Source organism: Periplaneta americana, chromosome 6, assembly GCF_040183065.1.
Source record: "Periplaneta americana isolate PAMFEO1 chromosome 6, P.americana_PAMFEO1_priV1, whole genome shotgun sequence".
Taxonomy (NCBI): Eukaryota; Metazoa; Arthropoda; class Insecta; order Blattodea; family Blattidae; genus Periplaneta; species Periplaneta americana.
Window position 1 is genome coordinate 173,470,711 of NC_091122.1, and position 25,558 is coordinate 173,496,268.

A 25,558-nucleotide genomic window follows, 5' to 3' on the forward strand; every position below is an offset into this window, starting at 1 on the left:
ACATCATGAATGATACCAATGCCAGAAACAGAAATATACCACATAACATTATTCACTTCGGCAAAATAAATATATTCTGGAAACTTTTTGAATCGAGTAATTTAAATTTTAGCTTCAGATAAAAACTGATCAAATATTACACATTTTATTTGATAATTCCTTGACTTAAGTACAACAGAAAAATTATTACTCTGATCATGTAGACACATAGCTTCACTTAAATTCCATGCTTTAATCAGTTAGTATAATCTTCAATGTTTTTTTGAAGGATTTAGATTAATTTAGTCACAGGTTTAACAGGAAAAAAACAAAAATAACATCCATTTTATTGAATTATTTAAGCTTTATAAAGTAATATTACCACAAACTGTTAAAAAAAAAAGTTGAGTGCTACTTTCAGTATGTGATTTCCTTGAAGAAATTAAATGAAAACAAACTATGCGGAAGGTACTACAGCTTTGCTACGTGGATCCATATGTACTACTCCAAATAAGTTAACAACCAAGCTTACTCTTATGCCTTCTTACATTTATAAAAACCAAACTCAGCTCCACTTCTTTACATATAAACATAGTAATGAGATAAATTAAACACTACATTTCTACTTAACAAAATTACTTAGATACAAATAATATTAAAATTTGTTTCACAGGTTCCATGCAGAAGAAAGGGGTACTGTATTCATATTATGCATGACATAAAAAAATCCCATTCCCCATTCGCCCGACATTCACTCGCCAAATTTTCTTCACATAAATGAAAGAGAGATTTAAACAAAGGGATCTAACCTGCACAATCTCATTTAAATTACACAATACAAGGAAAATAAACACAATTATATTTTATGTATATATTACTTCGATATAAAAGTTTCACCCTTCTCATCACATATATAACAACATTCGAGTTCGCTGGGAAGGGGTGAATAAGTGTGACAATGTTACAGCCTGCACTAAATGGACAGATAATGAATAGTTATTAACAAGAAAATCAGTTTATACTAAATCTTCTTCCTCTTCTTATTGCTTCAGAAAATACATCCACATTCATTTGTCCAACACACTCGCACGCACACACACACAGGCATACTTTAGTAAGAATTTACAATGCATAGAATCATCATCGTTAAATGAACATATCCTTTATTATGATGATAAAACTGTAAACTATTTTGAGCCCATTATTACTTACGAGATATAACAGTGGATATATTATAATATATTTAATACATAATTGGACAGATTCGGTTTGTTGTCATGCTATACCCCCAATGGCTTACAGGTAAACAAGTATAAACCAAAACAAGAGGCCACGACTTCAGATAATATAAACTTTACTACGCTATTGGAATTAAAAGTTATTCTACGCATGGTAATTCGAAAGCATTGCGCGCCTCCTCACTACATGTTACCTGAGTAGTTACACTTTTTTTTTTTTTGTAAATAAATAATGGCTTCTAAAAACAGCAATGCCCGAGGAAAGTCAGAACACTTTTGTCTACTAACCTAATCTTGAAAGTTAACAGGGTGATGGCTATTCGTCTAATTTATGCCACAGTACAGTATCAAACATGTTAAGTGGAGTCTCACTTTACAATTTATATTTAAACCTGAGGTATATTTTCAATACACTGCTTATACTTGTAATAATCATGATCATCCAAATATCGTGTTTTTTTTTTTTTTAACTTTATGCAAATACGATTACTTTCTGTCTTGAATACGTATATAATATATCATCAGGTAATGACAATTCAGAAAAGATCAGTAATTGTATTTTATATCCAAAATACATAATTACATCCATTTTCTATAACACGCATTTGAACATTTTTTCCACAAATTGCAGAATCATATTTGAGTTCGGTTGTTTTTGTCAAGCATCTATCATTTTTATATATGTAACAGAAAATCTTGTAACCTGTGCTTTTCTTCTGGAGAAAAAGATGGTGGAACTCTGTGTAGAATATATTATAGTGGAATTTTGTCGTTTTTAACCTCCTTTTCGTCCAACTTTAAGGCATTCAAGGATTAAACGAAGTTCAAGAAAAAACATAATTATTAACACATTTTTCGGTTCTATACAACAAAAAAGTACTGGAATACTGCTTGTAACAAATATGGATCGTAATAAATATAGGTTATATTTATATTCTAAAATAAATACTGAGGGAGACTCAAATGGAAGCAAGCAATGCTGAGCAAGCTGGATTAAGTGTTGTAATATTTATAACATTAATTTGTTACGCGATTCACTTTACAATAGAAATTTACTTTAATCTGTACACAACTGGAGGAAAAGTAGATGGGCGAGTCAGTAAATCGAAGTAGCGAACTACATTTATAATGAAGTTTCAGAAGCTATCACTGCTACAATGTTATCCAGGTGTCAAGATGATTGTGCGCACAAGCAAAACAAAAAAGAAACAGTTGCATGTACCATTGTCGAGTAATGCTGCACTGTGTGATTTTTCTGGACAAAAGGTCCAACAGGAAAGGATATTTAAAAAGAAATGCTGCCTGTGTATGGTAAGCAATATCTATCACATTACGGGTGCAGAAATTCTCTGAAGAATGGAAAAGTATCAAACATAGAGTCGGTCAGCTAGTGGAGATTGTAACAGACACAAATGTGCAACAGGTTGGAGACTTGATCTGAGCAGGCAGGATGGAGAGAATGATATGCTAGCCTAGATAGTCACGGATGATGAATTTTGAGTGCATCATTATTAGCCCGAGACAAAGTGTGCATCAACACTTGGATCAAGTCACCAATGGTATACTCACGCAGAGGTGCTACCATCTTGCAACTGCTGCTTCTTTGTTTTGCTTGTTTACACATTAATATAACTGTCATCTAGCAGTGATAGCTTTAAGTGTCTCATTAATAAAATGTAGATCGCTATTTAAGATTTCTAAATTTAACAATAACTGAAATGAAATGAAGAATTGCAATTATACAGTACTTAACAAAAGTTTAAGACCATGAGCAAATTTCATATAATTATTTCCTGGTCCTATATTTTTGTTTCTATTTCCCTCATGAATATTTTGTCAATTATTTGGACTGTGTATATATATATATATATATATATATATATATATATATATATATATATTCCTTCGTTCATAGTTCTCTGTCCAAGGGCAAGTCTTTCACTGCAAATCCAGCATTCTTCAATCTTTCCTATTTTCTGTCTTCCTCTTAGTCTCCACAAATCATCCATATATTATCTTAATGTCGTCTATCATCTGATATTTTATTCTGCTCCAAACTTTTCTCCTGTTCATCATTCCTTCCAGTGCATTCGTCAATTTTATATATATAAATTCATGAGAGTTATGGGAAAAGACTTTCTAGAAAAAGATTGTTCAAATTAAAATGTGCCATTACCCGACAATAACATGTATTACATTTCAGGATATCTGAATTCCAAATACACTTGTGCAAATGAATCAATTTACAAAGGACCATAGTAAAAGGCCTTGTGTTAATGCAATAGAAGCCTTCCCAACCCCCTCCTCCCTCACCAAAAAAGGAATGTTACAACAACAACTGCTTCAGATTCTGAACAGTGCCACAATATGCAGTTAGCCTAATATTATTGCGTGACGGCCTGAAAATGAAGAAATGAGCAAACCACCCCAACACAATATTTTCCATGATTATAAGGTTTTTTTCTTAATTGTAAATGCAAAACCATCTTATTGACATGAATTACAGTTACCACAGTTTTACCAATAAACAGAATTAATGTGAAATACAAAATTTTATATGTTTTAATTGACACCCCACTGTTCTTAATCCGTAGAAAGACAAAATAACAACATTGCAGTGATATGTTAACGAAGTAAAGATAGTTTAACATAACAGGAACTAAGCAGAAAATAGATTACCAGTATGTTATGTGTAAGAAAAAATGTTTCTAGAGAGAGTAAGTTACATTTTTCATTTCAAAAATCTATACAACATATTCAATTTACAATCAATTAAGATAAGATATATTCAGCTATGCTACAAATTTGATAGTTAACTTTTTTGTGTGTGTATGTTAGTCACAAACTGATTCAGAATATCTTCCTTCATATATTGGAATATTGCAAAACTATCTATTATTTAAACTGGGGGAGGGGGAAGAGAGAAAAATCAATCACTGCCACAAGTGCTAGAAATCTGACTATCCTATTTTTCTTAACTGTTCTTCTACAGGATGTACCTTTTGTCTATTTCCAAAAATTATATTTTGAACACAATTGGCAATGGTATTCACATTCTTAAAAGAAGTGTACTTGTTCCCAAAACTGATGAAAAAACATACTAGATCAACACTGACTCCAACAACAATTTCATTAAAATCATAAGCAAAAGATAAATGTCACAAATAGGAAAATTCAAAATCTTACTTTTATTTAATTTGTTACATAATTATTAATCATCAGAGTTTCACACATCTTAACCGAAAAGCATTGTACTGAAAATTTTTCCTAACTGTAGAATTGTCTGGAAATTAGTCAAACTAATCATAAAAGTAACATGAAAAATTAAAAACTCGTATTGAAATCTGACTTTTATTGTTTTAAATACCTTTAATTTTGAGTGTAAAGGCTGGTTCACAATAAACCGGAAACGAGAATTGGAACGAAAACGAAAAAGGTAAGACTGTTAAAATGTGTACATTTAAATGTGAGCATTCACAATTAACGAAAAGCTTACCGGAGCCCGGGATCGGGAACGGAGAGTTGGCCAAGTTTCAACTTCGGCTTTCACATTTCCGGTCACAGCCCACTAGATTCATTCTATTGCCATCTAAAAGCTGTTTTGTCGTCGTATATTTTCTAGCAAGAAGACCGTGACATAACCTATGCATTATTTTGTTCTATGCTGTGCATCATGGAGCGTGATGAGATTCTAATATTGAGTGTTGAGGAAAATCCTCACGTTTACGATAAGCGATAAAGATGAGAAAATCAAGGAGAATACATGGCTTTCAATAGCTGCATCTTTGAACACCGATCGTAAATGAATCATATTTTATTACTGTATTGGTTGTATTACACACTACATATTCATGCTTCAATTCAATAACTATTGTTGTTCATTTTTGTTCTGTTACAAATGTTTCTTCTCTAATTATTTTACGTTATGGTAGACTTAAAATAGGTTGTGATAATAAAGATGTATGGGCATATCTATAGTACCATACCTAATGAAATGTTTCAGTTGAAATTTCGAAGTTGGTTAACCTGTGTTTATGTTGGCCGCCTTGTACTCATGAGAGAACGCCATTGGTCAATTATACACAAATAACATCAGAATGCGTAATATCGACTTTACATATCGTTATTGACATGCATATCGATATGCATAGTCGTCTACGTTCTCGGTTTATTGTGAATAAAAAATTTTCATATTCATGTTCTCTGCTTCTCGTTTTCATTCTGGTTCTCGTTCCCGGTTTATTGTGAACCAGCCTTAACTCTATAATAGGAAGTCTTTAAATGACGTAATATTCCCCTGTTATCACATGCACGTAATGACGAAGTTACAAATTCAAAGTTTTTTCTTGAATTTCATATGAGTTTTGGTCATGCTTAGGTGCACATTTTATGATTAACCAAAAAAATAAATTCGTATTACGTTGTCAAATTAAGCATCAATGATCATGATCAACATCACTTTTCTAGTAATGATATAGTTAATGTCCTTATTGACCTAGTATGGGATGTATATAAAAATGGGACACTCAAGATACTTTCAGCTGAGGAAACAAAATTCTCAGTATGTAATTGCTTTCCTGTTTGCCTTCGGAGGATAAACAACAAGCAATATGAATTATTAGGGTGTGGTGCAATGAGATAATTTCTCGTCCAAGCCATATCTGGAAGCAATAGACAACAATATAGATAGGCTAATAGTTTATGTATCATACAGTTTATTTATTTTTTTTATTTTTAAGTACTTCAATGGCATAATTTAAATATGTTTAATTCTATTTTATACAAAATGAGACGGGGCAGAGGAGTAATATGTACAAAATGAATTCCCGATTCTTTAGTTGAAAATATCAGAGATGCACATGTGTGGTATACGCAGCCTGTTTTGAACTTAGCACCAGACAGACTGAAAGTATAAAAGTAATAAAAGCAAATAACTCTTTCTCTTGGGGGGAGGGGGGAGAATTAACTGCATGTTCCTCCTGATTTGTTTCAATGTAATTCACTTGGAACGTACTTCTCTAGATAGAGGACGACAAACAAAATGTCTATCCAAGCCGAGACCAAAACAATATGGCAATGACATGACTGACTGATCTGCGATTGGTTGAAAGTCAAAGCCAATATACGCTACAAAATATAGTTCTGTAAATATTTCGTTATAACTGACGTTTTTCACATATGTATATTATGCCAATTCAACAGTGCAATTTAATTAACTATTATGCTAGGTTAAAATAAATCTAATGTTCCTATACATTAATCTTTTCTGTTTACCACTGCGTAGTGATACATTAGTATGGTTCTTGACTTGGATAGATAATACAAATACAGATGCCTGCAGGACATTTTTATTGCTCTTTTGTTCGCGCAATTTCAGAAAATAAGTCAACAATTCCAGTAATTTTTAAAAGAGAAGACATTTAAAATGTAAAGGCAGGAAAATAATGGTATATAATAGGAAATATTATGTTTATCTGAAATTATACGAGTATTTAGCGTTATATTATTGGCAGCACTGTGAAGATAATCTTCTTTGTTTTCAAGAATTCTGACAGAATAATTTCTTTACTGTTTTTAGTTGTTTCATCATTCACACAATTGCAGTTATTTAATCTAGGCTTGGTTTCTTCAACCTTTGTTAAATTATAACAGTGTGTTATTTCATTTTAACTGTAAACTTAACAGTTGAAGGATTTCTTCAAATACTGTTAGTACTAACAGGCTGTTAAAACCTATGTTAATTTAACTGCCCAATTTCATGCAGTTAAATCATTTAACTCTCTGTTAGCATAGAAGTATCAAATATGGCTGGTGTGTTAGATACTGAACTTGTATATCTGGATTATTTCTAAATGATATCCATGAATACATAAACAGAGGGGATGATTTCTGTATTTGACAGACCAGAAGATCATACAAAGGCATAGGCTATTTTCTGCCAAGCCTCACTTTTCGCTTTCAACTTAGATCTGTTTGTTTATTCTCATTAATTGGTTTATACTGCGAAATAATTTCCAGCAGAAGGCTTCTCTCGAACGAAGAGAAATTAGTCCCACAATTTCTTTTTGTTCCAGTGTTTTCCATTTCACAACAGCAAAACCAATACGTCGCTCCACGCTATTGTGATACAGACGAGGAAAGAAGCAGAAATCAAACCTGAGAGAAAAGAAAGACTTCTATCCTCTCTGAATCAAACAACGGAAATAAGCGAGAATCGCAATTATTGTCAGAGTTCAGAAAACAGAATTGAGCCTATACTTGATTATAGGTTATGGTTAAACTCTAGAACCTCTGGTCCTAACAGAGAGTTAACAAACAGAATGTTAAAATGTGAAATGTAAAGTTGAAGAAACGCAATATTTTTAACAGCAATTCATACTTTTAACTTACAGTTAATTAATGCTATGTTAGGTGCATTTTGACGAAGGTTGAAGAAACCGGGCCCTAGTCTCCTACTAAAATACGCCTTATAACCTCCTGAGTCCTGAGACATTTGTTGTTTTATTTTTAACGTTCAATATAATTCTACACTACAAAAAAATGTCACTGATACGAGGAATAATGATGAAAAAATTCTAGGTTACAATTAGGGCACAAATGCAGGTATATTATACTATACTTCGGAAATCTACACATACATGTACAAAGTATAGTATAGTATACTAACTCTCAGGACACAGGAGGTTAACCAAGTGAAAATGTTTGTACCTCACAGAATTAATTCATCTTTACTAACATTGTTCACACTAGGTTGACTGGCTTGTAATTCCGTCACAGAAATGCGAAAACTAAATAATGTTGGAACTTTTAATTTAATAGACAATTATATAATCAACTGCGACTATAATCTCATAAAAAAAATATAAATACCTATATCATAGGGTAAACACAAGCCAACATAGAATGTGAAACACGTGACTAAAGAGTAGGGTTGCCAGGTTGTACGTTTTCCCCATATTCTTACATTTTCTGGATGCTAATGTGGCCTTACGTTTTTTATTCCCTCGTAAAACACTTTCTTTATTTCGAATTTGGTGCTGGGTAATAGTAAAATACTGTAAAAACAAATTTACTGACTGTATTGCTAAAGATGATGTTGTGTCTAAGTGAATCAGATTCTTCACTTTGGTGTCTCAGCAGAAAGTGCTAAATATTTCCCGACTCGCATGTTTCATACTGAGCATACCTGGATTGAATGTGTTTGTGGAACGAGTGTTTTCAATGATGAAGAACAAATGGACTGATGTGAGAAACAGATGCTCACCAGAACTGATAAATTCAAATAAAATTGTTATAAATTTTGACATGTCCTGCAAAGAGTTTTTTAATGTATTAAAAAAGACAGTAAATTGCTAAATAAAGCTAAATCAGTTTCAAAATATGAAAGTGTCATTAAAAATTAGATACCAAGACACAAAAATGTGAGTGTGTGTAACAATGGTTGTATGTGTAATCCTTTAATATGTAATTTTTTAATAGAAATTAAGAAAGATGAGTCACTAAAAATGTCGATAAAAATCTTCCTTTTTTTATTTTGAAAACTTGGCAACCCTACTAAAGAGATGCATTTCATAATCAAGAACGGAATTCCCTGTAATATCAGGTCTTCTTTCTGAGGATATTATTATATAAACTCATCCTACAGAAGTAACTAGCTGACAACTGGAGCAGAAACATCTTAATAATGATAGTGAAGCTAAATTTCTGCATATCTGCCTCCAGTAGAGAGGAGGCAGGAAATATCATTTCCACTTCAGAAACTAAAATGTCCACCCAAAATTATTAAACATATCTGGTGGTTTTTAATCTATATTGATCAATTTTTGTTATTCCTCATAAGCTTTTATTAAAATGTGAGCAATATATTCTAACTTCTTCCAGAAAATTGTGGTGCTATATTCAAAGTAACTACATTCAAGCTAGTTTAGTCTTACAAGAATATGGCCACACTGTGCATCTTCTTACACACTGCAATTCTATATAACTTGCATATTTCAACACTCAATATTAGAAACAAACAAAATACATTGACGAAAGTCGTTGCAGAAGCTTAATGTTCCTCAAACTTTCCTCTTCATAATACTGTAATAAAAATCACAGTTTCACTGCTGGGTAGTTACCATTATTCGTAACAACAGCTTCGTACACAAATATGACAGAAATGAAGGATACCTTATAATAAAATCGAAATATAGGTGCGACACACGAGTGGTCTCATACATAATCAGAAATGTTAATACACACAAGACGCGAAAATATGTTAATAAATCATTATTACTAATTCACGTTATTTTCTGTGACATCCCTCCAAAATTAGGGGGAGTAGAAGAAGACAGCTTGTCAATCAGTAAATTTATTTGTGATAGGGGTGACCTGATTTGATGTTACAATTGATATTAGTCAAAGCAGATGGTGAAAAGTGAATATCCTATCCTTCAAAGATCTCTGTCATTCAGTTCAAGTTATAATGTCGTTACATGTGACCATAAATGTATCATTGCTTATGCTCCACTTCTTCTACCGAACTGTATTGCAATAAAAACAAAAAACAGAAATTACATCTACATTCTATATTTTGAGAAAGTAAATAAATTCAACAAGTTAATTCACCAAACAGAATTTTGACTAAAAATATATACGATGCACTGTTAATACAGTGAAACCTGTTCAAATCTGAACCTGAATAATCCGGAATCCTGTCTATTTCAGAACAATCTATTGGTCCCGGCGAAATTCATATGTATTATGTGTAATTTTTCCTGAATAAAACGGAAACTGTCCAACGCGGAAACGGAAACTGTCTGCTACTGTTTAAAACGGAAATAATATTTTGGACACACTACTTTAATGTAAACTATATTTTGAAACAGTATGTGCTTTCAAGGAATGTACGAAATACTATCTAGTAGGTCACTGAAATAAAAACAAGTTTTCTTTGTAAAATATTTGAGGGTGCGAGGGTGTGTTGGCCTGATGGTCATAAATTTTATTACCCTAATGACTAGGCAGACGAGTCCCTTCAAAGATGTTCAATGCTTCACTCCTGTATACTGTCGTAGCTGGGTAGAACGCAAGTGTATTAGTGATTTCGTGATAAGAAAAAAAGTTGCGTAAAAATGTTGCACTATCATTAATTGATGAAGTGAAAGTTATCGAGGAAAATGAGAAACGAAGAGTATGGAAAATAATGTCGAAATTTATGAATGGAAAACTCAGGTGTAACTTAACAATTTCAAAAATAAAGGCCGTATCATGAGTGAGTGGCTTGCAGTCTATTGACAAGGTGACATAAAAAGAAAGAGAAAACAACTGGTTACATAGAAATAAATTAACTGTTGTGGGAGTGGATTGTTCTTGCCCTTTCATATATCATGCAAATTTCTGGACCTATTCTGCAAAGAAAACCCTTGAACTGGCAAAGAAATTAGATAATCCGGAATTCAAGGCTTCTAGGCTCCTAGTCCAATTAAATAATGTGCTGTAATATACAGTACAGTATTATAATATAGTGTTAGATATTAAATTTAGTGTAATTAATAAACTTTACATTGTTTAATGAGTGAGTTACGATACAATTTATACACGAAATGAGATTTTCATCAAGATCATTCACCAATTAAATAAGGGACAGGAAGCTGATTTAATGTCAGTAGTGTTAAACGGAATATTTTGTAATTCCTACAATTTGCGGCATGCCATTTTGTTTTCCATTTATGCAAATGATAAAATATTCCATTTTAACTTCACACCTGAATAACACGGAAACCTGTCCACAACGGAAAAAAAATTAGGACCATGTCACTTCCGTCTTCAACAGGTTTCACTGTATATATGTCAGTTTTAGTTAACTGATTCTAGAGTTGCAATTGTAAGGTGACTCAAAAAACTGCTATATTATTAAGGATACCAAGCATGCATGCTGAACTCATGTGTCACTTTACCAACTCCTCTTTGCTCACATATGATTTATATAAAAAATTTCATTGTTAGGTATTATCTGTTTCACAGTTTAAACTAAAATCTTTCATAATGGTGTAGTGATAAAAGAAATGCAGTAAAATTTCTTTTATACGTCTCACACTTATGCGATTTTCACATTTCCCCCCCCCCCCCTTAGATTCACGCAAAATTTATTTAGACACTTTTTCAGCTTTCTCAATAACGTGATTGTCTCATTGAACAAAGCATAACTAACAGCTCACCTCATCTCACTACATCTCGCCAAAAAATTGTAAAAAAATTGTAATTGTAATCTTGTAAAATTTTGACTTGTTCCACATCTTAACGCTTCATTGCTAATGTAAGATCTACGGAATACAATAAATGAAATGAAACAAAGTGAAAACAAAATTGAAATTGGACAGAAAAGATGACAAATGTATTTAAAAATAGGCTTAAGGACTTTACTAATAGACGATAATTATACACATTATTTAAAGGGTGTAATTGATATTTTGTTATTGAAGTGTTTTATCAGTGAAGAATTATGTTGTGTCAGTGAAGTGTGTTGTGTCAGTGAAGTGTGTTGAGTAAGTGAAACGTGTTCCTGTCAGTGAAGCTTTATAGTTTATATTGGCAGTTCAAAGTATTTGAACAGTGAAATGTTTTTGAAGTGTTAGTGAAATCAGGATAGAATCAGTGAAATGTGTCGTAGTTCTGGTGCAGTGAGTGAGTTGACAGCGAAATGAGTGTAGTGTTGAAAGGTACTTGTGCAGATATGAACATATCATAAGTGGGTTTTAGTTCGAACATAGATTTAAGGTACAAATTAGATTTACTTTAAATGTTATTTTAACTGATCGTGCTTCATTTAATTTAGGATGTTCCCTGTTATTATTATTATTATTATTATTAATTATTGTTAGTATTAATTATTAGTATTAATATTCATTGTATTTTTTATTAATTGTGTTTATTATTGTCTTTATTGAGTGTAATTAGTTACCACTGCCACCGGGTATATACCTATTGCAGTGTGAATAAATACATACATAAAAGAGAAATGTAGGGAACGAACAAAAAAAAAAAGTGAAATTAAGAACAGAAAAGATAATAGAATATAAAAAAACATAGTAAACAAACTGTCTATATTAATTTACTTAAGACAAATGTTTTTCATTTATTCGTTTTTTACACTTACATGATCATATTTTAAATCAGGGAGATATGAAATATCATTTATATGTTCTATGAGTAAATCAATTTTGTTCAAAATCAGGTTTGCTATAAAAATGTAAGAACGCGAAAGTATAGCACATGTTAACTGTTAAGATGTGGCCCACTTTGAAATTCGAAGTGCCTATGTCTGCCTCCAAGAATCTCTTATACTCTTTGACACTTTTACTGCTTTAAAAACAGTAAAACATTTTGTAACACATTAAATCAAATTATGGAACGGTTATTACAATTTGAGGGTATGGTTTATTTCTTAGACGCAAGCAGTCCAAAGTAACAGACTTTTTGTAAAATAATCACGTGTTATTAAATGAGGATCGCATGGTAAATACCAGTTAAGTCAATTTCGTAAAATTTTCATGATTGCAGTTTGAAATGTAATATACTGTATCAGCTGACTTTGGCTCTAAGCAGCTAAGATTTTCTACAAATAATTTACATTCTTACGAATATGTATTATAAATTTGAGTACATTAGCTCTCAACAATCATAAGAAAACAAAGATAAATCAGAGATGATCATAATCATAATCATCCTGAGCTATTAAACAAACAAAAGAAATAAAATTAATTATATGCAATACATCTCCGGTGATGAATGGAACAATTTTGACCCAGTCTGACCTCGATGATTAGTTTAGCATTTGATATCACTGATCACAAAACAGAAGTCTGCGTGGTCCAATTCTTATGTCTTATGTTAAAGAAGTGTTCATAGTTAAAATAGGATTTGTATAATACATTTAAAATCACAAAACATCTAATAATACAAGAAATCGTATCCACCATATTCAAATATAAATCTAATTTACAGTCTACAAATACAAAATACCTCATCTATTAATCAGTCAATTCAGTTCTGTTCATATTTCAGTAGTGCATTAATAAATTTTAATTCACCATAGCAAAAGAGTTGAAATAAATGATGATAAAAGAGAAGAGAAATTCCAATCTGGGTTAGAAGTTTGTTACATATTGCTGATAAGTATTTTCATGGAGGGGGGGGGGGAAGACGTTTATAAAACAACTTTTATTTAATTGCAAAATCAATTGTAGATGCTCTTTTCTTCTTCAAATAATTTCCTTTTATTTTTTTCTTCCTTTCATGTAGCTGGTATTAGACAATGGAGCCAGTCAGAATCTCAACAAAGAAATTTCTACTTGTACAGACATATATTAATCAATTATTTTCTTTCATTTTACACGAAAACAATCCATGCTAAGTTGGGATTTTCTGGGATGTTGATCCCATGACAAAAGAAATTCAACATATTCATAACACCAAGATTGCCAGACAAAGGTGATGCACAATGCAATTACTGTTTTCTGGAAGAAATTGGACCCTCTTATATTGTACATCACACAAGTGTGTTGTGTATCATTGTGAGAAGAGAGATATATCTAGAAACGTAAGTTTCACACAGAGAAAATACGAAGAAATTCATCCACGTGACAACCAATGATAAAAGAGAGCATTAGATCAACATCTGCATTCAGAACCTATTTAACAAAATTGTCTGAAGTGAAAGGACACTGTAAATCGTCTGCAATATTAAATAACAGTAATACACTGATTCACAAAGGATGTCAAAAGAAGTCGTCCTTCCCTGTATACTTATATATACTTCAGAATTTGTTTACTTATTGATATATAAACCACCTTTTGTTTCCACCCCTTCAACTAATGCCAATTCAAAATCGAGAGGTGCTTCCATCATCAACTACTTACTCAAGTATTCCTTAAGAACCCAAAATACTTTACTGCAAATACCTACATGCTTATAGTGAGTAATTCAGAAGCTCATAACCACAAAAGGGAATCGTGATGGCCACTTCCATGAGTGAAAAGTAAATAAAGAAAACAGATAAATCTGTAGAATTTTCACAGGAAGTTTTCAAAATCCCATATAAATGAAAGAAGCAGTGAGTAAAAAAGAAACACGAAAATTGTCACACTAAAGGCCCTCTCTGATATATTTTAATACTTACTTAATTACAAACGGCTTTTAAAGAACCCGTAGGTTCATTCTCGCCCTCACATATGCCCACCATCAATCCCTATCCTGTGCAAGATTAATCCAGTCTCTATCATCATATCCCACCTCCCTCAAATCCATTTTAATATTATCCTCCCATCAACATCTCGGTCTCCCCAAAGGTCTTTTTCCCTCCAGTCTCCCAACTAACACTCTATATGCATTTCTGGATTGATATATTTTAATACAGGGTGTAAATGAAAGTGTATCAAATTAATGAACAAAATAAAAAAAAAAATCCGAAACCTCTGCGTGATTTAGCTGTGGAGGAATACCGGAGTTTTATGTACAGATACGGAATTAGAATTTGGAGCGAGTCTTGATGAGAGTCCGCCTGTATGTAGGCAACAATTTCGCATGACTGTTCACAAGAAGCATTCGTATATACAGGGGCTCTTGTTTACTGCACAATTGCAGTGAGTTGTAAGCAAGACTTATACAATAACGGAGCTCCAAATTTTATTTCTGTATCTGTACAACTTGTTTGGCTGTGACATCATGTTTGCCCATTGTCGAGTGTAAAGCTGCTTGTACATACATGATTAAATTTTTGTCAAATTCAACACTTCACAAGACTTTTCAAGACTTGCTAATACTTTACAAGTTTTATTGTCAAATCACAAACAATACATTAAAAGTCTTGAAAGTAAATAAGAACATGCTGTAATCGACCAAAGACTTGACAATTCTTAGAAGGAATTGACAAATGAGATTCGAAAATATTATGGCGTCAATAACCACAAAAAAACATGGCATCCTGGCCAAGAGAAATTGTGAATTAATTAATTAGTATGAATTAAAACCATTCTTGTATGCCATGGGTTCTGTGGAATACTACAACAAAATGAAGAAAAAGAATTTGTATGAGGAAATTGCAAGACACGTGTCTCAAATGTGTACCAATGCATGCATTTTTTTAAGAAGATTCTAACCTATAACCTAGGTAAATACAAATCGTAAATATTTTATTTTTAAAACAATATGCAATCGTAAATATTCATTTTAGTATAGCATACAATTAAAGTAATACAAATATTGTTTTGTATAACCTAGTTATTCTCCACATATGTTTTGAACTCATATCAAGTCTTTAGCAATATATAACAACCTTTGACAAATATTTTTTCAATATCGATCAATTTTTGACAATCTTTGACGAGTTTTCTTGTATAATATTGAACTGAAAGGAAAATGTGATTGTTTATGAACAGCTTTACTATTGTTGTGTAGCATGCATTATTTTTAAAGAAGAAGATTCTAACCTACAACGTAGGCAAATATAAATCGTAAATATTTTATTTTTAAAACAATATGCAATTGTAATATTCATTTTAGGGTACCGTACAATTAAAGTAATTAAAATATTGTTTTGCATAACCTAGTTATTCTCCACATATGTTTTGAACTCATATCAAGTCTTTAGCAATATATAACAACCTTTGACAAATATTTTTTCAATAATGATCAATTTTTGACAATCTTTGACGAGTTTTCTTGTATAGTATTGAACTGGAAGAAAAATGTGATTGTTTACGAACAGCTTTACTGTTGTTGTGTAGCATATTACAACTTCTCCCATGTCCTTCAGTTCATAACTAAATTACATGAGAAAAAGAAGCAAGACATTGAAAAAAACAGAGAGAAGAGAAAGAGAGAGAAAAGGAACAGCTTTCGTGACAGCAGTGACATTCCTCGTTCTCTGGCATTATTTCACACTGACCACACGATGTATCTACAGCTTCTGAATCTACATTATCAAAATCTTTATTACTATCGTTCTTGTTTTTCTGGAGTTCGAATTGATATGGTTTAATGCCAGTCATTGTAAAGCTGACGAATGTCTGGCAGAGGCAATACAGCAGAATGAACTCACTGAGACAGAAGTGTTTATTGTATACACTTGCATCAAGTTGAGCAAACGTGATGTCACATGCTTTAGAAACATAATATAAACACAGCTGAAACTTCGACCTAATTATTACAGCGATCTACGCTTTTCACCATAGGAAAACAGAGGCTATTAGAATAAAAGATATTCCGAATACATGATTTTTCATTGGAGTTGGCCTTTAAAATCACATTTCAAATAACCTTTATACGAATAGTTACATTATTGATTTTGTTTTTAAATTATCAAATTGTTTGAATCTGATATGCAGAAACAAAATGTCTTAAGATGCTGAAAGCTACATTAGTAGTGACAAATTCATTAAATATTGTAATTTGGTTAATTTGAACAAAACTCGTGTTCAATTTCAAAAGTTTGCAGCCTTCCTTCATTTCACTCAAGCACAAAAATACTGTGGCCAGCACAATTCTAACTACAATAACTACTGTATTTCCGTATTAGTGATATTCCCTTTAGCAGAATTGCATTTTTTCCCTCCAAGACTACGGTCAGAGATACCCGCACAAGATAAGTTAGACTGCAGCTACGTCTCATTATGCAGGTACCCACTATATGCTTCTATAATGAGTAACAGTATGTGGTAAATTATTCTGAATAACTCCACAGAAATTCTTTTGGTCATAAGATTAATATTAAAAGTAACAAACCAAAAAATCACTTGCAATGACTGTACTGCTAGACTGTACCCCACTTGTTACGAAACGAAGATTTGTTTATATTCTATTTTTAATTGGAATAATACAGGAATTAACAAAGGTCCTAAAGTGACATATTATATTATTTGTTTTTCTTTTAGGAACCTTGCAGCATTGAGAAATTGTCCATTCATGCAGTAATCACTATCCACGTATCATCCACACGAGAATTATAAAACTTGCTTCAAATATTTCAGATTTATTATGTTGCACCATTCTTGATCATATTCATTTTAGGTGATTTAAAAAAGAATGAGGTCAATGAATGAAATTTTGACCAAACCAAATGAAATATGAGAAAGGCAGTAATAGTAATAAAAAAAAAGCATAGCCTCAGCAAAAGAAGTAACGTCATATAGGAGTAGGAAAAGAATCCAACATTTAATCACTATTTTCACAACTTAAAAAACTGCAACAACACAACATAAACAAATGATGTACACTTTACAAGGTTCTATAAACCATTCATTCTTTTATACAATTGATACACAAGCATATCAGAAAATCTCATTCATAAGTTCTCACATTCGTACTTAGTAGAAGAGAAACAGTATTTTTAAAAATAATAGCCTAATAATCTCTGGACAAGTCTTGTTGCCACACAACCTTACATGATATATACTATAACCTTCAAATTATCTTTTTATTATTTTTTTTTTTAGTATTTTATACTTTTTGTTTAAATAAAAATGAATAAGCCCTGCATTTCTTTTTGTACATATTCCCGTGCTCATCACTTAGTGCACCTCTTTTTAAAGACATGGCCATTCACCAAAGCAACTCAACATGTAGTAAATAAACTAAAAAGCAGGGCGTGGAGTACCTGCCTGATATGCAATATGCTTTCTTTGCTGTTCCGTTATTAGGCCAGAGTTTCTTACACCAGGAATGCTGACTCCATTAAGAGAAATAATAAACTGACAAACAATGTTACGTCAGATTATATATCGCCACAATATACGAGAATGAAAAAGAAACATGCCAAACATTATACACATGATGTGTAAACTTCTGACTTGACATTTTTATGGCTATTATCAGAGATTCCAATTTTTAAAAACACTTGGAGATCAGCACATGTTTGTAACTTTATCCTAGCAATAATATGAAGAAAACGTCGGGAATAACATTATTTTGTTCATTAAAAAAGTAAGACAAGAAAACTTTACTCTGTGTATAATATCTTCAAATACTCTTTCCAATGATAGCATCAAACATGGCTGCACCAAAAATTACATTAATTTGATCTCCAATAATAGGAATAATAATAAAGAAACATACTCTTCATATCACAAGAACACGGAAGTGTGTTAATGCTGTGGTACAGAGAGTCAACATCATGCACATTTTTCACAGGCTGGACCAATATTGCTGGATAAGTGTGCAAACAGGAGTCATAACTTGTAGTGGTTTCTTATTTACTGAATAAGGGAAAAAGCACTTCTGTTGGAAACTAAGTTTTCTGATTAGCTACAATTATCTACTACAAATTAACTTCACGTAAATTTAATAGAAAAATAATCGATAATACCTCGGATCTTAGTTTTCATGCACCAAAAATTAAGGTAAAGCTTAACATACAATCAGTACGTATACTGCAAATCATGACATTCTCTGTCTACAACAGTCATTTTACTTATCCAGTAACACATTCATCTGAATCCAGTAGTAAGAACAAGGGCGTGTCTTCAGTATTGAATAACAATACAACTTACTGATGATGTGCTGGTATTAATTAACAATAATTTGGTGTTGCTACTGCCTGCAGTGTTAACATCAAGGACATCTGCCATTCACTGGTTTCTCTGGTACTACAGAAGCTAAGTCATCCCAATATTCACCCTCTTCCACATCCTCATTGTCACTTTCCTCTGCTGAAGAGTTGTTGGCTGAATCACTTGATTCACTGCTGCTACTGCTACTACTATACGTTGACTGTTCATTGTCATCAGGATCATAATACACTTCTGCTCCTGGGAAGATGTAGCGATTTGGTGCAAGGAGGTAGAAAGAATTATCTGCAACAGATGGTTATTATTATTATTTATGCTCGACCATGCCGAAATGTACTAATTATACACCTGGTAGCAGTCCTTTAATGCATGTCATTAAAGTACACCTACTCATTAAAGTACAGGTCTTCAGCCAATGATAACTCAGCTTACATGTGTTCAGCCAATGACAAGTCAGCTTTGTACCGTTATAAAACCGCAAGTATCGATTATTCTCGGATATGCAATCGAAAGAGAATTAGCGAAAAGTCACGGAGGCTGGAAATCCAATACTGTCGCAGAAGGTTATGTTCTGTTACTATAATAATTAGCGTTAATTGTAAATAATATTCAAATAAATTCAATTTGTCATCTCGTTTTTCAATGTCGAATTCAATAATCAAGGTTATATCAAGTTTAACGGGATTACATCAAGGTCAATGACATTATTGTTCCTCGGAAAAAATCAATACTTTCGCGTCTGCGCACATCTCACAATTCACGACCTAGAACAAGGTCACTTCCGATCTTGTCAGTTACAAATAAAATGTATACATCTGAATACTGGTAATTTCAAGTTAGTAATATGGTCGAGCATAAAAAGTCATATGAAACTCGCCTATAATGGTAATTAAGAAGCTCGTATGAAAATTATGAAACTCGCTTGCGCTCGTTTCATAAATATCCATACTCGATTCGTAATTACTATCATTATAGGCTCGTTGCATAATGTACTACATTATTATTGACATTGAATTTACAGAAAACAAAATATTCATAAATTAGTATTTCTGAGTAAGATTTGATTAAAGAACATGGGGCAGTTATAAAAAACTGTTAAGAAATTACATAAAGTTTAAATCATTTTCTTAGAATGAGAATATAGGAAATATTTAAAAAAATTAACACACACACCATCAGAGTAACAAACATTATAACTGTGGTTCACAGACCCCACTAGTGACTCGAAATCAGTCCACAGAAACAAGGTATGTTTTCAAATGGTATTTTAATTAATTAAATAATTAACTTTATCATATCTTATAATTTTTCTCAGCTTGTTGGAATATTTTTTTTTTTTGCTTGTGTCATATCTCTGAGACCAGTGTGAGTTTGACAGAAATGAGATCGCCTGAAAGACTTCTTTGCTTGCAATTCTTGCCTACCTTTAAATTCTCTAAATTCTATTTTCAGGGTCCAACTTTAACAGTATTCACCGTTCAGGATATTAAACTTGTGGCCTTGTTGAGTTTTCAATTAAGAATTCAATTAATTTCCTATGCTTTCTAGCAACAAATGATGACCACCATTACGCTACAGATTAACACCCAGGGCTAACGGCTTCGAAGCTGGGTACCTGGTTCTAATGAAGTGCACTGGTAGCAACTTTAAAACATGGGGGCATGAGATAGTTACTCTGCCAGCTATAAATAAATTCACTTCAATGAAATTCCCCAGTTACTCTGCCAGCTATAAATAAATTCACTTCAATGAAATTCCCCAATGTATATATAAAAAAAAAAGATGACCATCTTTTGTACGAATATTTGGAAATATAAAGAACACCTTTATTCATTAACATTAAAATTTGTGAATATTTTCCTCCCTGCAATTGAAAATAAACAAATAGTTTGTCCGCCAAAGAAGAAGAGAATCTGTTGAATTATCTTCTGTTTCGAGTTTAAAAATCTTGTTTCCTACAATGTTCCTATTGAAATCTTGCTTGCACAATTTTGTTATTGTCAATGTCTTCTGATTCTTGACAGCTGCAAGGTAATATCAACCAACCCATCAATGGCCACAAGTATGTTATTGCAAATGACATTTAAGTGTTGTATTGTTATTTGGAAAACATCAGGATACATGATTTTCGGTAACCTGACACCTTCCAATCTTAATTCACTTAATTCTGTTGGTGTTTCAATGTAATTAATGGTGGTATATTTTATATATACCTAGAACTATTCATATTTTCTTGAGGAACAGAATTCCTAATTTTTCTCTCTCTCTTTTTTTTTTTTAATTCTGGTTGATTAACGTAAAAAGTCAATTTGTTGCCATTAATTTAGAGCTGATCATTTTCCTTAATTGCCATGTTTCAAAATTTTATGTTACACAATGGTTCCAACCTTTTGAATGTTACAGGCCTCTTAAATTTCATACTTAATTTTGACAGCTCCTCCTAAAATGTTTTGCATAATTTATGCTCATAAACATGTTCTACTTATTAAGTATTTGCATAATGTAGTGAATTTCCTTAATAAATTGGTAATGTTATTAATTTTATGTGGGTCATTTCATAAATAATGCATCTGGTAGAACTGTGAAGTGGATGAAGCAACACCAATGCAAATTACGTGAGTTGTTTTGGAAGGGTTGAGGAACAAGTAAGTGTTTGTTTCGTTCATAGCATACTCTGTGTTTAGGCAACGAGAGCTAGAAATGGAGCCTACATGTGACAGTTATTGTGACAATTTAAGATTAAAGATCGAATCTTTACATGGCAAAAACCCCACAGAAGTCCACAGTGCTTTGAGTACAGTTTATGGTGAATTACAGTGGATCTAGTACAGTTTCTTGTTGAACTACTTGTTTTCATGATATGGAGATCGGGACCTGTTGCATGGTCAGTATGATCATCCGACTTCACATCCTTAATCTTTTTTTTTTGTGGGGGGGGACATGTGAATTAATACACCACTCAAACTGACACCAGAGAGGAACAGACTATACGAGTATTAGCGACTTTTGATCAAATTCGGCACAGGCAGATGGCCACTGCTATTAGGTTGTAATGATTGTAATCAGGTTCAGGGTAGACACTTTGAACACCTGTAACTTGTCAGCAAACATACTTGAAAAATAATTCATTTCATAATTGTTAATGTCACTAAAACCTGTCTTTTTTATGTTGCTTAGCTCCTAAACAAGGCATCAGAGAACATGGGTTGTTTTACCAGAAATGATCCTCATTGCGATCTATCGATTCTCAGAGTTTGTTGCAGAAGTCCTGAATCACCCTGTATATTCCATAACGGCTTTCTATATCTTCCCCTACAATTGACTACTCTGTCTTTCCCAGGGATAAAATGCAATCTGAGCATAGTGCTAAGTATATCACTCACTTCTGTTTAGTGTTTAAACCAGGCAGTGTGGGGGTTCTACTTTTCTGCCCCATATTGCTCAATGACAAGTACAATGAAAACATTACCACAAATTCTGATATCGTAAAGTTGTTAACTCACCTGGAAGTCGAGTGGCGAGACTTTCTCTTATCTTTGGCTGCCAGCAAGCTCTCAGCGCCTCTATGTCATCTTCAGATTTAGGCTGCTCATCACTTGAGTCCACAGACATATGACGTTCCTTGGTAACAATTCCGCTACTACTGCCAACACTGTTGCTACCATCACCAATCCCACTATCTCTCATTGAATCTACTGACATGTGTCGGTGCACAACTGAACCGCAGTTACTTTCTGTAGAAGACACACCTGCATTTTTCTTGCTACTTTGAGCAAGTATTTCTACAACACTGTTACTATCTGTCGTTGAATCCACTACCATGTTGGAAGATTTGCTCACGAGATAAGTATCAGCTGGCAAACCTGATGATTCCACCAGTGCAATAGGTTCTCTGCTGGTAGCAGTAGTTGTGGTTATGGTACTACTATCAACAGATGAAGTGCCTAAGTCACAATCCTTTGTCGAGTCCACAAACATGTCACACTGATGGAGGCCATTAGTGCTGCTGGTTGGATTGTTTCGTGGGGAAGCATTTAAAGCTCTCCCATCTTTTGTGGAGTCGACAAGCATATGAAGATGGCTGCTGCCGATGTCTGTCGGACTATCTGCTGAGAATCCGACACCACTGTCATGAGTGGAAGAATCGACTGACATGTGTCGTTCTTTGAACATGCTGCAACTGCTATCTGCCATAGACATTCCTACACCACTGTCGATGGACATCTGCAAGGAGTCTGCCTCACTCGTCTCAATGTTCAAGAGCCTCTCGCCACTCTGAAATGGACTGCAACTCACTTCTGTGGAATTTCGAATGGAAGATGTACACTGGTTGGCAAGCCTGCTACTTGCAAGGCTGTCCTGACTGCTGCAGTCTGCAGACATCTGGTGTGACGGTCGGATGTGCAGGCTGTCTCTACTGCAGTCTGTTGCACAAGGATCACTGTTTCTGTCTTCCCATGAGGAGTCTTCTAAACTATTACGACGTCGGCTCACATGCGGAAGGAGATGGCCAGCTTCTGCCAGTGGTGTGGATCGCCAACACACGTCAGTCCAATCATCTCCCAACCTGGATAACGAATAGAGGCATGAAAATACTGAAATTGCGATATACATGATGAATGTAAGAAAAGTGCCTTTGAAATCTTCAAAATTAGACATATCGAGTACTAGGATGGAAACAGCGATGTAATGTTCACAAGGTAATCCATTCCGACACTATAACTTCGTGACTAATAAAATGGTTGAAATAAATGTGGTCCCGTTCGATTGGGTATACAACTATGATGTGAGCATGACCCTGAGTTGGTGCCGCGCACTTTTAATAATCAATAGTCCCTCAATTGTATTGAATGAGCTGGAGATCTTCTAATGTATTTGTCTATAAATTAACCTGACAGAGGTCACGTGGCTGTTTATTATGCAAGAGGTCGCGCATGGTGCTTTTAACCAGGGGCCTTTTTGCTTTGCTTTTATAGTTATTTTACTTAAATTTATTTTACCACGTTTTGAACCATAATTGTTTTTAATTTATTTTCCTTTTATTTTATTTTATATAAAAGCAAAAATATATACGAATTTATGTTATAAAAGTAATTTATTTTGTATTAAATTTCAGAAGTATACACTAATATGATTTTCAGAGCATGCATCATGTTCGCTTCTTTCTATCTTATATTCCTCATCGGATCTAAACCTGCATGATGGCATCTTCCAGTGCTTCACATGGAAACAACTGGTGATGAATAGCATCCCGTCTGCTTGTTTCATGATTCACTTAACTATTTTCTTCTCGTTCCACACTATCAATTAGTTTCCTTATTCTTTCTGCAAGATCCTCGTACATTTCAATATTTTTACTGCATTACACTGATTATAAGATCTATTAAATATAATAATAACCAATAAGAAGACTGATTTCTACTGTAGTACTAGCTTGCAAAGCCCAACCTTCTGACTGAAAAATACTCCATTACAAAACAGAGCTTTGTGTTACAATTGCAATTGTTGTGGTAAATTCTGTGGTGTTCGGGCAAAGGGGTATAAGTCATTTTTTGTCCAGGTGGAATTTTGTTCCCCAAAGAAACACACAAGTTAAATTATACAAGTGGGTGTGCAAAAATCAAAGAATACTAGCAGTTGATGTGTTTTATCTGTGTAGAAAATTATTTGTAATAAGGGTTCCAAGTTTAATTTTCATTTATCTCCGAACTCATTTTTATGACATCTCCCTTTACCCAAACACCACAGAATTGATATCCAGGTGTATTAACTCTATACTATGTATAATATCTGTTCACGAAGTCACATAAGGCACCGCAATAATGGGAAAGAATGTAGAATCAAATTAATAATTAATTAATAAAACGTTAAAGTTCGCACAGGATGGAAACGACCAGGCTCTTATTCAACAAGAGTTTACGCCAAACCCAGATCAAAAATGGTACTTATTTTTATTGTTTCACACTCTAAGAGAAGTAGGGAAGAGGTACTGAAGACTACAACAACCGTTATAATAATAATAATAATAATAATAATAATAATAATGGTTTATTTAACCTGGTAGAGTTAAAAAGAAAAACATCGTGTAATTCACTGAAATATATACTGCCCAGTCGAAAATACCGTGCGCGACCCCTGGCAGGTTAACTGATGATAGCAAGATGAGGCCGAGGATTCGCCATAGATTACTTGACATTTGCCTTACAGTTGGGGGAACTTCAGGAAAAACCAAACCAGGTAATTAGTACAAACAGGAATCGAACCCACGACTAATCACAACCTCAGATCAGCAGGCAAATCTGCCTACCACCTGAGCTACACCAGTGGCCAATCAAACCTTATATAGGCATATTATAAAACGACCCTGAGAAAATAACAAATATTAAACATCTACTTCATAAAATACCTTTTATCTCTGTCTCATTTTGATGTTTGTCTATATTATAACTGTAATATGGTAATGACACTTACATGTGACAAATCTGATTGATGATGACGTCACTGTCACCTAGTAACTCCACGTCGAAGTTGAAATGTGGTAATGGTTCTCGGTTTATGAGTATTTGGGGAACATCTGACGGTATTGAACCTGTAATACAATGTAACAAACAATGTGGAAAGAACGGCCATATAAACAATGTTAGGATAGAATAGAAAAATACTTTGAACAGTGTTGAGCACAGCTTTGATGATTGTAACTTGACAAATGGAACTGTGAAATTTTCAAGCATTCAAGGGCAATTTAACAATGTCATTCTAGAGTGTTTCTCGAAATTTTAGTCCCTATGTTCACC

General features: G+C 33.2%; 1 protein-coding gene across 1 annotated transcript in view; it reads right to left on the reverse strand.

Moving 5' to 3' along the window:
- Nucleotides 1-292: 292 nt before the first annotated feature.
- Nucleotides 293-25,558, reverse strand: part of Sirt1 (Sirtuin 1) — a 40,002-nt gene continuing 14,736 nt past the window's right edge. The window contains exons 9-11 of the mRNA XM_069829574.1: nucleotides 25,236-25,353; nucleotides 22,268-23,331; nucleotides 293-19,049 (exon numbers count right to left, since the gene is read on the reverse strand). Of these exons, the coding sequence (XP_069685675.1) occupies nucleotides 18,808-19,049; nucleotides 22,268-23,331; nucleotides 25,236-25,353 (1,424 nt within the window). The 3' untranslated portion in view covers nucleotides 293-18,807. The remainder of the gene's footprint in view (nucleotides 19,050-22,267; nucleotides 23,332-25,235; nucleotides 25,354-25,558) is intronic.